This window comes from Pongo pygmaeus, chromosome 5, assembly GCF_028885625.2.
Source record: "Pongo pygmaeus isolate AG05252 chromosome 5, NHGRI_mPonPyg2-v2.0_pri, whole genome shotgun sequence".
Taxonomy (NCBI): domain Eukaryota; kingdom Metazoa; phylum Chordata; class Mammalia; order Primates; family Hominidae; genus Pongo; species Pongo pygmaeus.
In genome coordinates, this window is record NC_072378.2 from 2529112 (window position 1) to 2545228 (window position 16117).

Sequence of the window (16117 nt, forward strand, 5' to 3'; positions counted from 1 at the left end):
GGCTGCTGTTGTCTTCCATCACATTGGGTTCGAGGCACCCATGTCTGTGTGGAAGGACTCTACCCCCTCCCACCACCATTTCCTCCTCATTCTTCCCCCGCAGGACCCTGGCAGCAGGCCCGCCTTGGAATGCAACCCTGTCACCCAGTGAATTCATTCCCACCAGGCCTCCAAAGTGGCTCCAGTCCTCATGGTGGGAAGGTGGTTTGTGGCAAACCCTCGGGGTTTGTGGTCGCTAGGGACAAAACTGCTTCTGGGGGAGAGGGTGAAGGCGGGGGAGAGAAGGAGTGGACACAGCCTGGTTGTCTGCGGATCCAGGCACTCACGGGGCAGGGCTGGGGCACCTCGCTGAGTGCCATAACCTAGGCCTGGGGGCACGAGGGTCCTTTCTTTCTCCAGGTTGTCCTCACAAGAAACAACTCTCTCCTACCTTATCGAGACTTTCATGTCCTTGCTGTTTTTGACAAAGAAGAATGGTCTTTGTAAATAGAATGCACAAGCCTTCCTGTTCACCTTTTGTGGATTTCTAAATAAGTGACAGGGCATATGTAAGCGTCCCTTCCTCCGAAGGCCAAGTGTTTTCCTAGCACTGATGTGTGGCCTTTACTATGAGGTACTGATTCATTTCTACCCCATCTTATTCTACAAAAAATTCAAGGCAGCTTACAATAATATGTACAATCAAAAAGACATGCAAAAACCTCAGGCCCAGAAACATATCTATCAGAAGAAAGGATTAAGACCAGGCCGGGCCCGGTGGCTCACACCTGTAATCCCAGCACTTTGGGAGGCTGAGGCGGGCGGATCACCTAAGGTCAGGAGTTTGAGACTAGCCTGGCTAACATGGTGAAACCCTGTCTCTACTAAAAATACAAAACTTAGCCAGGCGTGGTGGCAGGTGCCTGTAATCCCAGCTACTCAGGATGCTGAGGCAGGAGAATTGCTTGAACCTGGGAGGTGGGGGTTGCAGTAAGCCAAGATCGCACCATTGCACTCCAGCCTGGGTGACAGAGCAAGACTCTATCTCAAAAAACAAACAAACAAACAAACAAAAAACAGTGAGCAGCAAGAACTCACTCACAAGTCATCAACCCTGTGCAGTTACATGCATGGAGCTGTGAAAATGGCTGTGGACTCCCCGCCCAAGATTAGGGAGCTGACTCGCTGCGGGGTCTAGGCCCCCGGCAAGGACATGAACATTGGGTTTTCTTAGAGTCCTTCATAAGTACATGTGCCTCTTAGTCTTCTCCTTTAGGGCTACATTGGGCTAGATTATTGATATCAAAGAAGGTATTCATGTGTAAACCCATCTCTCAATAATTCCAAAAACACCTGAGCTAGGTGGAGGTCCGCAGGTGTCTGGGTGTGTAGGAAGTGGTATTCTTTGGGCTCATAGAGCAGGCCAAGATCAGGAAGCAGCTCAGGGGATTAAAAAACGTGGGCTTCAGCTTCAGAAACACCTGAGGGAACCACATTCCACCCTTTACAAGCTGCATGGCCGTGGGGGTGTTATTTAGTCTCTGAGTCTCTGAGACTCAATTTCCCCATCTGTACAGACAAGGGTGTCACTTCCTCTGTTCTCACACATTGTCGTAAGAACTACCCCTAGATGGTTACCAGCACCCCCTGAGCTGGTTATTGATCCCTCCCATGCACCAGGCTCTGGTCTCAGGGCTTTGCTTGGATGATCTCATGGGAGCCACTCAACAAGCTTAGGAAGTGAGACTCTCCCCAACCCGCAAGTCAGGCACTGAGCTTCCTCCAGTAAGAAAGAGCAGAGCCAGGGTACAAACACAGCAGTCTGATTTCAGGGCCCTCCATGCCAGCCAAAATGCTCCTCTTCTTCCCGCATAGTCTGTGAGCAAATTCTTTCTTATTCCTGTCTCTTAAGGCCTTCACAGACACCTCTTCAGCAGACCCAAGACTAACCTTCCAAATGGGTGCCTCCTGTGGACTATTTGGTCACAAAGTCCTGGGCATCAGAGCCACGATTCTTCTTCTTCTTCTAGGGAAAGCAGAAGGCATATGGGAAGGATTAGGACTGTTTCCTTCAGGCCCTGACTTATAAGCACATATGAAAAGACAATCACTTGCTACTGAGTACAAGGTGCTCTTCAAGAGAGGTTCTTGAAGTCTACATTCCTGACAACCCCCTGGCAGACACACCAGCCAACCTCAGAGTCCATCTCAGAGTCCACTCTCCCCTGAGGCCCCTGTCACACGACCCTTCCTTCTCATTTAGAGTCAGGACCAAACAGCTCAGCACCTCATCACACTCAGGTATGTTTTGCCAAAACTCACAAGTATATAGCACAAGAATGCTCTATCACTTGCAATACTGGGGCTACGATGATTGCAAAGATGAGTCAGACACAGAAATGGCTTCTTCCAAAAGTTTTCAAATTGAGTAGACAACGGTAATGTGAATTCCACAAAGAGATTCAAGAAGACAGAGAAAGAGTCTCCAGTTCGAGAATTGAGAAAAGCTGGGGCATTTAATACAGGCCTTAGACAAGTACTGACTTGTGGGCTGCTCTAGAGGCAGCAGTGAAGACGAGGCTCAAAATAAGAGCTGGGGGCGTCTTGGAGCAGGCCCTGACTGCAACCGGGTTGGGTCTGGTGTGGACAACGGGGAACGCGTGAAGATTTTTTCAGTCAAGGTCTGAGCTGTAATTAAGGAACTAATGATTTGATAGATTAGGGAAGAGGGTGAGTAGAGATTGGATATCAGCTCATGGGCTGTTTTATTAGTTCACTGAGAGGGCATGAGCCAAGGTCACAACTCTGAGAATGGGAAGGAAGGGTCAGAGGCTTCTTAGTTCTGGAGGAAAGAAACCATGTCAAATTTGTGTTGTGTTCCTTCCTCTGGCCCCAGAACCCTGGCTAATTCTGCAGTAGGTACTGAGTTCTAGTAGATTCCCCAGTTTGGGAGTGCTTTGCCCCACCCCAGCTGAGAGCTGCTTCTGATGGAAACAGGTTACGCACAGATAGTTGGGGATGTAAGAAAGGCTGCAAGCCATCGCATGTCACCTTGAGCATAATACAGAGGGCAGAGAACTCTCGGATGTTAACTTCTAAGAAAAAAAATCCTTCTTAAATTTAGTGACAGTCTATATGCTACTCAAGTGGTTACAAAATAGTAAGTGCTTTTAAGCTTGAAGCAAAAGAGACAAATAAAAATATATGAAAGACTTAAAAATAGAATTTAGGTTGAAATGGTAAACAGTTTTGGATCAGAATTAAATTTTCAACTTAAAGGTAAATTCTGATTTTGTGAAACCAATATTATTCTAAAAATTAGCCTTCTGGAAAACTTTAGTCTCAATATTTCCTTGAAAAGTAAGATATACTAAGTTTGAATATTGACTTTCAGTAACACTAAAACTGTATGGTACAAGAAAGGCTCTGGAAGCATCGCTCAGGTCCCCTGTACCCAGCAGCCCATCACCGGCAGGAGAGCAGAGCAGTGAGGCTCTGCCCGGACTGCAGAGCTCAGCCCTGTCCTGAGTGTTCTCAGCTACAGACACTAATGTGCCCGTTTTGAGGGTTGCTACGAGGAGTCAGTGAGTTATTTTTTGTAAAGCAGTTAGAAGAGTGCCTCCACAATACTGTATAATTATAACTGTAATAACTAGATTTATAAAACGGAATTTATTTTTCATAAAAAAAACCCATCATCACTCTTGAACTATCTATTCACCTCAGGTACCAGCAGATGGATGGATACAAAAGGTGATTTTACTTGTTGTTATATGGTTTAAAAAATATTCTTAAACACTTTTTAAACTGTACAATGTCATTAATTTTCTGCTGTGGCTTCTATACTACCCTGCCCCGTCAAGGTGGATTCGGACACCAATAAGCTTGGATAAAAATACATTGGTGGAAAACTGGCTCAAAATAGGTTAGTAACCCTAATAAGCAGTTTATGTAGTCTGCGTGAGGTACCCACTAGGTAATAAGTCTATTTTTACTTGACATCAGTACCAATTATCAAAGAAAGGTATATTCAGACACAAATAAAACTTAGTGCCGATGCTGAATTTAGAAGTTAAGTTAATTTCAATAAAAACTGGATGTGGAAAAAGTGAGTACCTAAGGCATAGTCATTCCAAGGTTTGTTGGTCAGTGAAAAAGTTCCATTCCAAAACCTCAGGAAATGGAGAGGATGAGGAGCAAAGGTGGAAGAAACAAAAACGTATCAAACCCATGCTATACCAGGGCAGGGCACCAGCCACCCTAACTGATGGGCACATCAGACAGGTCCCTGGTGGGCCCAAAGGTTGGCATGGCGTCTTGCCTGTATATGCATCTTGCCAGTTGAACATCCTAGATGTTCAGTAAAGTTACTTGGGCATTACATATCTGTTTCTGTGTTAATTATATAATCCACAATTATTTGGATGGAGACAACATGAAGGAGGCAGAGAAGCCAGTTAGGAGGCTGCAGTCACTCAGGGGAGGCATGTCCCAGGCCACGGTAACCATGGGAATGGAAAGAAACAGACAGCTTCCAGAGGTAATTAGGGGATATCATGTACAGAACACGGAGGTAAATTAAACATGAGATGGGGGCTCGAGGGAGAGGAAGGAAACAAAGAAGCAGCACAGGGGCTGGCTGGGGCCGCTCCACGGGCATCCTTCCCTAGGAGGATCACTGATGGTGAGGCAAGGGACAGGGAGATGAGATTAGTTTAGGGATGGGAAGATCCTGGTGGAAACATCTAGTACACAGATGGACATACAGATCTGCAGCTTAGGAAAGATATCTGTGCCAAAGAGACAGATGAGAAAGTCGGAATATAAACATCTGGTAATTAAGGCAATGAGAGTAGATGAAGATTTCATTGTAAGAAGTTATTACAGAGAGTGGGCTAGGTTATTCACAATACTCAGTCTGTAGTCTAAGAGTCTCCTACACATAGACTTGTATAGATATCTGGACTAAGCTGAGTATTAGAGATAAGATTTGGTGCCCAGAGCAGATCAAGCCAGGCGAGCACAGAATTCAGAATTCTGAATTCTGTTTTAAGGAGGCATATTTCTCCTGAATGAACATTACTATATATTCTCCAGAACTTTATATGTTTATAGGTTATATGTGTGTATGTATGTGCACATAAGACGATGAAGTAATTCATTTTATAATGGATACAATAATTTAATAATAAACAGTTATGCTGAAAATACTCTATTAAACAACAAATACATTATTTTTAAAATGTAAACTGCTCAAAAAAGCATTTTAAGGCCGGGTGCAGTGGCTCAGGCCTGTAATCCCAGCACTATGGGAGGCCAGCGTGGGTGGATCACGAGGTCAGGGGTTTGAGACCAGCCTGACCAACATGGTGAAACTCTGTCTCTACTAAAACTACAAAATTAGCCAGGCATGGTGGCACACGCCTGTAATCCCAGCTACTTGTGAGACTGAGGCAGGAGAATCACTTGAACCAGGGAGGTGGAGGTTGCAGTGAGCTGAGATCGTGCCATTGCACTCTAGTTTGGACGACGAGAGTGAAATTCTGCCTCAAAAAAAAATTTTTTTTAAAAAGCATTTTAAGTAATTTAATACCCGCACAAGATTTGCAGTCTGTTAGAAAAGGAATGAGAAAGCATCTTATTTAAGGTTAAGATGACTCTAGCATCCGATCTTCAAAAGACAGGCAGACAGGAGAAAAAGAGGAAGAACAAGAAGCCATGGTCACCTGGGCATTGAGTCTGGAGTGGAGCTTGTGGTCTGACAACCAGGGGTGCTTGAGAGCTTCACTTGCACTTATTCGCCAACTAGAAGGAAATTCAAAAGGTGATTAGTAGAAACACACCGAAGAAGGCCCGTATCTGCTGTTCAATCTCAGCTCCAGCCTCTGCCTTCGGGAGACCAGATGGCCAAATGTCAAACTCATGGTCAATTCTGCCTTCTCTTGAATTGTGTGCTATCAATGATGGCATAGGTGACTATCGATTCCAATCAGGATAACATTAGTAAAGACGAACAAGGCAAATAATAAAAATTCTTGTTAATAACTGAACATTTACTTTCAAATACAAGTAACCATTACTGTAGTATAACATCTGAGCTTAGTAAAGTGGATTCCTATCAGTCAGTTGAAAAATAAATATATATTTATTATTGTAAGAACAAAATGCTACAATGATTCTTGATGATTGCCAAAGCAATTTGTGTATTAAAACTTTTGAATAATAAATATTACTAACTTTTGAATTGAGAAGTTTTGAGTTAAATAGGTAGGGAAATAGAGTCAATGTAATTATTAAGAGAGGGGCCATTAGATACTTTTACAAAGAAACAATATCCTTTTGGAGCTAGCAAAGGTTTATACGATTTTGGGAAATAATATGAGGAAGAATAATATAGATTTACTATATTCGAATTCTAAATTCTATAAATTTGTCTGTTGTGCTAACATTTATCACATTAAAACAAATAACCTTTCAAAATAAAAACTGTAGGCCAGGTGTGATGGCTCATGCCTGTAATCCCAGCACTTTGGGAGGCCGAGGCGGGCAGATCATGAAGTCAGGAGTTCAAGATCAGTCTGGCCAACATAGTGAAACCCAGTCTATACTAAAAATACAAAAAATTAGCTGGGTGTGGTGGGGCACACCTGTAATCCCAGCTACTCAGGAGGCTGAGGCAGGAGAATCACATGAACCCAGGAGGCGGAGGTTGCAGTGAGCCAAGATCGTGCCATTGCACACCACCCTAGGTGACAGTGCGAGATTCCGTCTCAAAAAAACAAACAAACAAACAAACAAACAAACAAAAACCTGTAAGTGAATGTAACAATCTGAAGTCAGAGGTAGTTTCAAGCAGTAATGAAGCTTCAGTTTGTAGGATTGCTTCAATGCAATCGCTTCATCAGATACCAAAATATTTAAGTATAAGATTTGAAGAGGAGGTAAGTTTCTATTACAGTCAATGAACTTGGTGACAGCATCACCATTATAGTGCCAAAAACAGGCAGAGGTAATTTTTAAAAACCTCTTGACCTCCACCAACCTCATTTGGAAGTGTGGTTCTGCTTAGTGTCATAAATTTTCAGTACTGGACCTCTAGAGCATTCCAATGGCTGACCAACGTGAAAAATGATGATTCTGCACTCTAGTGTCGAACTTCTTAAATCTGGCTATTAAAAAGTTAACAATAACATTGTACTAGTAATTAAACTTAATAACATTTCAAGTTTATTTTTGTACCCCAGAAATTTATTCTGTGATAGTGGTGTTTGGCTTTTGGCTTTAGTTTCATCCAAGCATTGACTGGAATTCTAAGCCAGTTGCCATCGGCCCAAATGGGTATCTGATGCTCCTTGGGCATTCATGAAGCCCTCAGACTGAAGGAGTGAGCGGCACTGGAGCCCACTGGGCACACCTCTGCATCTGCTCTGAGCTGGCCGTGTGACTGCAGCACTGCTCTCAGCCTCAGTTTCCCGATCTGTAAAATGATGGTCTCCACAGACCACAGGATTATCCAGAAGCCGAATAAGATAACACACAAAAGTACACATGTAAAACAGGTTCACAGTAAATGTGGATTTCTCGTCCTCCAAAGATTTGAAAGCGTTGACAGTTTCCATCTGTTCACTGCCTTCGGTAGGGTAATGTGCTAATAATAATAACCTTGGCTGTTATTGTGCCTTTCCATCAAGGCGCAATAACAGCCAAGGTTATTATTATTATTAATCCACTATTTGTGAATTGTCCCTCCTGTCGGACTGATACCCCTAGCCTGGCTAGGTTCTCTTCATCCTCTAGGGATGGCCTTATCTTTGTGTTAACCACATTTTATTACATTTTTTTAAAAATACCTATCCCTTTTATTAGATGGTGAGTTACTATAGGCAGGGACTGGATTTGCACATCTATTCTTAGCACATGACACATTTCCTGTCACACAGTAGGTGATCAACACTGGAATGAAAGCATCTCCCGCCAAGCTGTGTGCCAGACCCACTGCCCACACTGTTTCCCCACTCCCTGTGACACCCTTCTACCTGCTGATCCATGGCCATGTGTATTAGTGACTTCAAAGCCATAAAGGTAATAAAACGATAAGGCAAGTGCTATTGGCCCTGAAAATCTTAACTGCTTCAATCATTATATGGCTCAGGTATAAAGCCATCTGAAACAGCGTGTTTGATGGGTTAATCACAATGCCCTTCTCCCTCTAGGATTCTAAAATGCAAATCCCCATACTTCAATGTCACTCTTTTCCATCCACTGAATTTTGAATTCATGTGGTTTTAGCATAACAGAAAATAGAGGACCATGTAATAAATAACAGCCAAGTGTGTGGTCGTGGGGGAAGGAGAACTATTTGTTTGAGCCTCCGTTCTGCCAATTACCGGCGGTATGATCATGGGCAAACCACGTGGGATCTTCTACCCGATTTCTGCCTCATGGAGTTGGGGGCAGGGGTGGTGGTTAAAAGAGATAATGTCCACAAAGCACTTGGCGTGATCTGGCCCATAGTAGGTTTTCAAATGAAATGGTAGTTAAAGATTTAGCTACACGGAACCATATACAGCTTTGTAGAGGTGAAAGGAATCCTAGAAATACTTCTCCCAAGCCTTTCATTTTGACAGTGAGTCAACTGAGGCCCAGCAGGAGTCCATGGCTGGTATGGCTGCATGATAAATGGTAGGAAGAGAAAGGTTTGTGTAGCTTCATGACCAAAGCAGTCCCAGATCTCAGTAGATTGGGTCAAGAGGATCAAACCTCATTCTGTCTATGACTGCAAAAGCATCACAGATGTTAGTAAGGGAATAAATTCGAACAGCCCTGGTGGTATGCCCTGCTTCCTTATCATCCCTACTGCACCCAGAGCACAGGACGAACTTGCATTACCTCTTCTCCTTAATCAGAAGCTTGGAGATGAACTCCTTGGCCTCCTCCGAGATGTCCTGAAATTCTTCATCCTCTAAGTCCCACCTGCAGGCCAGGATGTTGTTCAGCGTCTCAGCATCATTGTCACCCAGAAAAGGGGACAAACCGCTAAGTCTGGAGGACACAGGGTCCAGAATGAGTATTTTTTAAACAGCCTCAACCCCTTTCCATACAGATTGCTTTTCTAGTTCTGCCATTTAAAGGTGAGAGAAGGAAAATAACCTAATCCCGAAGCACAATTTTATAATATATTATTGCAATCAAGAAAATGCTTGCCACCCCCACCCAACTCCTAATTGAACAACTTCAGCAATAACAGAGTATGAATATGAATATCAGCTTCCTTTTTAAAGCACTTTATAGCTCACAAAGTGCTACTACATGCTCAGATGGCAAACGCCAGGCATGTCACCTCTGAGGGGTGAGGCTAGCCTGAGTCATTTAGGAGATCAGTTTTTTTTTTTTTTTTGAGACGGAGTCTCGCTCTGTCGCCAGGCTGGAGTGCAATGGCATGATCTCGTCTCACTGCAACCTCCACCTCCTGGAAGCGATTCTCCTGCAGCCTCCTGAGTAGCTGGGATTACAGGTGCATGCCACCATGCGCGGCTGATTTTTGTACTTTTAGTAGACATGGGGTTTCACCATGTTGGCCAGGATGGTCTCAATCTCTTGACCTCATGATCCGCCCACCTCAGCCTCCCAAAGTGCTGGGATTACAGGCTTGAGCCATCGCGCTAGGCCATGTGAGCTTTTTAAATTAATTTTTGGCTTTCAGGTTGTGTCCTAGGAGTTAAAGTGATTAATGAAGAGGACACACATTTACTTTTCCAAATGATGTGCAGGGAAAGAATGCACTCCTTTCACCCACAGGAGTCAACAAAACCTAGAAGGCAACTGCGGATGGGACAGTGTTATTTATTTTTTAAATACCACAATTGGGGCTTTTATTTAAAATGGCAAAACCTCAGAAAATATGCATGGAGTTGGAGAAGGGTCAGAGACAGAGGAGAGCTGCTCACAGCATGTAGGCGATGACCCCCACACTCCACATGTCAGTGGGAAAGGAAACAAAATCGTAATTCACAACTTCAGGGGCGAGAAATTCTGGGGTTCCAAAGTTCACCTTCAGCTTCTCTCTGGGTTTGTATCTGCAATTTAAGAGACAAAGTGGAAGGATGGCAGTGTCAATCAAAAATCATGAACACTGAAATGATGCAGTCTATGAGACAAAATAACTTCAGCCATACAGCAAACTTCAAATAAATAAACATTAAAGGAAATCAGACAATTAAGCAAGAGGGTCAAAAACTTGTAAAGAGGGCCCAGAAAATTTAAAAGTCAAAATTCATACTAGGAAACCTTAATAAGCTGAACCAGTTGCAGGAGAAGCTGCTGTGAATAATTAGAACATGTGAATTACAGAAGATGACGAGAGGAAAACTGATATAGTCATTGACATGGAGATGACTTGAATAAGCCTGTATTAATGAATAAACACAGTACTGCAATAATTTACAACATCCATTTTATACGTGTCGTTAATGTGCTGAATTGTTAATGTGCCCACGTAAACTCTTTGTTCCCTGAAGAATCTTATATGTGCCAGAACCCTTTGCAAACTTGTTTACGTTGTTAATATTTTTAAAGTAAATCTTCTCTGTACAGATGGAACAAATATGAAAGAGGGGACAAACTCTTGAAAATGCTAAATTAATGGCTTCTAATTTAATAAACTTCACTGTATTAGGTTTTAATTTTTTATACTTTTTACTGCATGCATTATAGAAACTTCTAAACACTCAAGTCTCAAATTTAGCAAGTTAAGGCCAAACATAATTTTTGTTAAATTAATTATAAATGAGATCATGAAACCAAAGGGCAGATCAGATATATGTTTGCAAAGGACGGGCACCCATCATGTCCCCTAGCTCCATTCATACACCTATGTCCAAATAGACATACCTTCTGGCCAATCCAAAATCAATAATTTTTATTTGCTTAGCATCCCGATTCACACACAGGATATTCTCAGGCTGCCAGGAGAAAGAGACACATTAGCAATGAAAACAACCATCATTCACTCAAATTGTCCTTGAACCACAACTAAAAATACAACGATGCTCAGAAAAAACATATCAGGCCTTTCACTTCGGGGCGGGCTTGTCCGTGTGGGTACTTTCTCCTTTAATTATGTGGTGGATGAGGTTGCGGGTATCCTGCCAACCCTGCATTATCCAGCCTGTCCTCTGCACGGCTTCACAGTTCACCATAATGCCTGAGTTCAGGCAGAGGCCTCGAGGGGAGCAAGAAGAGGAGATTGCTTCAGTCCTTCCCAAATGCGCTGTGGAGGCCCGCTCAGACCTGACATCTGCCCCTCTAAATTATTCAGTATGAATTTCCCCTTCTTGGAGAAATATTTTTCCCAAGATTTGTGAGTTCCAAGGGAATTGACTTGCTCCATTCAAACAGCCACACTGAACATACACTGTCATGTGAATGTTCCGGCCTCCAGAGCTTCCCTTTGCTCAACGCCTATGGGAAAGTCGCACGGCAGAGGAGGGCTTTTCTCTCCAGTTGTTCTTCAGTCTCAGCAGTTCTGAAGTTTTGCTGAGTTTGGTCTCAATGCCTAAAACTCCTGACTACGTGTTCCTTTGGAGCTAGGCCCTGGTAAGACCTTAGCCTGCTGACCTGACAGTCTTGGGGTGCAGGGGGAGAAAATAGGTTGTAGTGCAGCTGGTCAGTGTTCACAGAAGGTCTTACAAGTGCACCTAATGTTTATTGGGGTAGAAAAACAGAGGTCTTGGGAAAGTAAGGGATTTGATTTAAAGTCAAGGTCATTTATAAAAGAGAAAAAAAGTTTTCAAAGAGTTAAGAACCCTAAGTCCCAATTCTTTACGAGCTGGAGAGCACCAGCCCAGAAGCCGAATGCCCAGGATCCCATTCCTCAGCCTTTAGTGGGATCAGGCTCCCCCTCCCCAACCTGTCTGGGTGGAGAAGAGGTTCCTATGAGATCAGAAATTCAGAAACACATTATGAAATGACATAATGTCTCCTTATCAATACTCAATAGTAGATTTGGTTGGGTAGAATATCTTTGGAAGCCCTTTTCTAAACTATCTCTAAAACAGATGTTTGTGAGTAAAAGTCATTATAGAGAAGGGGGTGCCATGTGAAACATTTGGTTTCATGCTTAAATAACTAATGGATCATGTATAAAGCTGTCCAATTGTGAAGGAGTACTGTGGCATCAAAAAGTTTGCAGGATATAGAGAAACCGTTTTGAGGCCATTTCAAAAAGTTAGCCTTTTTATGATGATAAAATTAAAGAATGTTCATTGGATAAAATTTGCAAAACAGAAAAATATAAAACAGATTGTTTGTAAGCCACCTATAATCTCCCCCCACATAGTGACTATCACTCTTAATATTTTTTGGCCCTTTTCCTTCCAAGGAGCTTTCAGAAAAGCAGTTCCTTAAGGACCCATCCAGCTGTCACCTTTATGATGATCTTTGCATCCAAGCCATAACTAAAATTGCCCACTGCACGTCCTCAATCAATGTTATGAAGCCTCATATGGAGTCATTCGACTTACAATAGGTTTGCTCCTAGTTCCAGTTGCCAATCAAATCCCTGTAGGGATATCTGCAGAATATCTACATTCAATGAAAATGCTCCATGAAAGCATGCATTATCAAACTCAGCTCATAGCGAGGGTTTTGCTAATGATTTTTAACCTCTGACTTTGTCATTTTATAAACCACTTCCTCCTGCTCTCCTCCTGCTCAAAAGTGAATGGAAAAGGCAAGGCACATAAATCAAGACAGTGAGGGAAGCCAAGTTATAGGAAGAGAGGCCCATGGAAACCTGTTTCAGGAGGCTAAATTTATTTAGCTCTGCAATCCCTAGTGAATGCAATAGATGGGATGTTATATAGAATGTATATTTTATCTTACTGTCACGCTGTGCAAACAGGAAAATGAGAAAATGACCAAGCCACACAAGATGTACTTTATGGTACTTAGTCCCAATATGGGACTTGATCAGGGTTGCTGGGCCTAGGTCTTTTATTGGTTGTAACTAAGACTACGTAGAGTCCGATTCTAGGAACTTCATAATGAGACATAATGAGAGAGGTAAAGAGGGAAAGAGCAATCAACAGGAGGAGAAAGAAAGGCGGCTTGGCTTCTGCGTGCTTTCCACCATTGGCAGTGGGGTGCCCGCCCCACCCTCTCTGCTCCTTAGCACTTTGGCCCCGTCCTTCCGACTGCCCTCTGCTCCATTCTCCATAGGATTCTATTCCATGGGGCAGCAAACCCACAGAAAAACAAGTCCCAAAGTCCGGAGCTTCCTGAGTGACTCGAGGAGCTGCCAGCGATTCTTGGAGACCTGGAAAGGTTGACTACTACTTAGGGAATTCTGAGTTAGCTAAAATCCTCTCACCTACTTGTCCTGATGAGAGGGATACCACATGGATACCACCGTGGCGGTGGTGGTGGTGACTGTTTTAATTCTAAACTTTTAGGGAAACCATTGCCATATAGATTTCCTTAATGCAGGCAAGTTACAAGAATCTGAATATTAGCCCCTGAAGATGGAATGTGCAAATATCAGGGAGTGACAGAAGCTGAGAATAAGGAGATGAGGGTAACAATTCAGATGTTTATTCATTTCTGAAATGACTGTACCAATTTCCCCAGCTGGCATATAATAGCAGACAGGGCCCACTGAGCAAGGGCTGGGAAGGGCTTACGTCTCACAGGATACAAAACACCCTTACCTTCAGGTCCAAGTGGAGAATGTACATCTGATGCATGTGCCTTATCCCCTCACATATCTGCTTCATGAACAGGATGGTATCAAGCTCCGTCAAATTGTAGTTCTCATCAATGATGCGGTCAAACAGCTCTCCACCATCCACACTGCAGAGGGAAGAGGAGCGAAGCCCTCGGTCCCGATTTCCTAACCACCATGTACCTTTCTTGTAGTGACCTGGCGTGCAAGTTCTGCTACCTCTTTTGAAAGGTGTATGTGCAGTTATTTCTCTGCCTTCTTTGCTATCTTACTTAGATGATTCTTATCTTGAAGGCCTGTATTTTACATACCTTTAATCTCATAAATGGAAATCCTCAAGCCAACCCCCCACCTTTTGTGTGTGTGTGTGTGTGTGTGTGTGTGTGTGTGTGTGTGTGTTTTGAGACGGAGTCTCGCTCTGTCGCTCAGGCTGGAGTGCAGTGGCGGGATCTTGGCTCACTGCAAGCTCCACCTCCCAGATTCAAGCGATTCTCATGCCTCGGTCTCCCAAGTAGCTGAGATTAGAGGCACGCGCCAACATGCCCGGCTAATTTTTGTATTTTTAGTAGAGATTGGGTTTCACCGTGTTGGCCAGGCTTGTTTCGAACTCCTGACCTCAAGTGATCCACCAGCCTCGGCCTCCCAAAGTGCTGGGATTACAGGTGTGAGCCACTGCACCGGCCCTCAAAGCCCCTTTATCCAGTGTCTTCAGCTCTGGGGTGAGCCCACATGTATCATGTTCTAAAGATGTTGAAGAGAAAGAGGACCCTAAGAACTCCGGGAGGGGAACTCCAAGCCCTGACTGAAGGTAGTCTGGGTCTTAGCCCTCTAAGTCTCCAGACTGAATTCAGGGATAAAGTGCTTCTATGTGGCTGGTGCTAGACACAGTAATTTCCCTTATTCTCGGGGACACCTTCCAAGACCTTCCATGGATGCCTGAAACTGTGGATAGTACTGAACCCTGTATATACTATGTTATTTCCTATAGATACATAACTCCGATACAGTTTAATTCATAAATTAAGCACAGTAAGGGATTAACAACAATAACTAAGGGTAAAATAGAACAATTATAACAACATGCCAGCTGCACTACTCTTGTGTTTTGGGGTCATTATGAAGTAAAATGAGAGTTCCGTGAACACAAGCACTGCGATGCCTCCACAGTCGATCTGATGACCCAGTCGGCTACTAAGTGACTAACCGCAGAGAGTGGTGGAGACGCTGGACAAAGGGATGATTCACGTCCTGGGTGGGACCGAGCAGGACGGTGGGAGATTTCATCAGGCTACTCAGAACAGTGTGCAATTTAAAACCTGTTGATTGTTTACTTCTGGAATTTTCCACTTAATATTTTGGGGCCTTGGGTAACTGAGACCATGGAAAGTAAAAGTGTGGATAAGGGAGGACCACGATACTATACTTTTTATTCAAAATGCCTTATTGCGGAATGAAAAACAAAATGGAATCACAATATCGATTCAGTGTTGGAATTGCAGTCGGCCCTCCCTATTCGTGGGTTCTGTTTCCACAGGTTCAAACAATCGTAAACCAAAATGTTTGACCAAAAAACAATAAAAATGGACAATACAACAACAAAAATAATACAAATTTTTAAAAAATACAGTATAACAACTGTATATGTGGCATTTACAGTTTATCAAGTATTGTAAGTAGTCTAGAGATTATTTAAAGTACTCGGGGGGATGGGCATAGGTTATATGCAAAAGACTATGACATTTTATATCAGGAAATTGAGTGTCCTCCAGTTTTGGTATTTGCGGGGATCCTGGGACCAATCCCTCTCAGATACCAAGTAATGACCGTACTCGGTTTCTAACTAACCAGTCCCTATGTTTTTATAAAGGTGAGTTTAAATGGAAGCTTCTCAGCCCTAATCATCAACAGTTTTTGACATGAACTTTGTATTAGTGAATATGGTGAAAGGAAGATGTAGCTCAAAAACCACTTTTCTCCAGGTTGCCCTGGCTAATATTTAAGCTTGATTTTTGACAAACAGCGTAGATACAGAGCTAGATCTACTTGGTCCCACTACTTCTTAGCAATAAAGTCCCATATGGAGATGTGTAACCCCAAGTGTTTCCCTTCTGGAACTGATGTGATTGTGTGATCGCGTGAATCAGAGTCTGCGGGGGCGAGCTTGGTTCTGGTCCCACTACAGCAGGATGGAGCTACTGAGGTACAGTATGGTGGTGAGTGCCGTTGGGGCGGTCAGGCAGGGGGCGGAGGAGATACGTACTACTCCATGACCAGGACAATGTCGTTCTTAGACTCGAAGGCATCGTACAGCTGGATGAGGTTCGCGTGGTCCAGCTGGTTCATGACACTGATCTCGTTCTTCACCTCCTCCTGAGAAGCGGGAAACAGTGCATTAGTGTGGTTAAGACGGGGCAGGGA

At 43.4% G+C, this 16117-nt stretch overlaps 1 protein-coding gene across 2 annotated transcripts in view; it reads right to left on the reverse strand.

The window, feature by feature from the left end:
* MYLK4 (myosin light chain kinase family member 4) overlaps positions 1-16117 on the reverse strand; it is a 108121-nt gene that overhangs the window by 5734 nt on the left and 86270 nt on the right. For both annotated transcript variants that reach the window (XM_054491536.2, XM_054491537.2), the window contains exons 6-12: positions 15960-16069; positions 13686-13827; positions 10870-10940; positions 9927-10055; positions 8869-9021; positions 5706-5784; positions 1930-2002 (exon numbers count right to left, since the gene is read on the reverse strand). In XM_054491536.2, the coding sequence (XP_054347511.1) occupies positions 1955-2002; positions 5706-5784; positions 8869-9021; positions 9927-10055; positions 10870-10940; positions 13686-13827; positions 15960-16069 (732 nt within the window). In that variant the 3' untranslated portion in view covers positions 1930-1954. The remainder of the gene's footprint in view (positions 1-1929; positions 2003-5705; positions 5785-8868; positions 9022-9926; positions 10056-10869; positions 10941-13685; positions 13828-15959; positions 16070-16117) is intronic.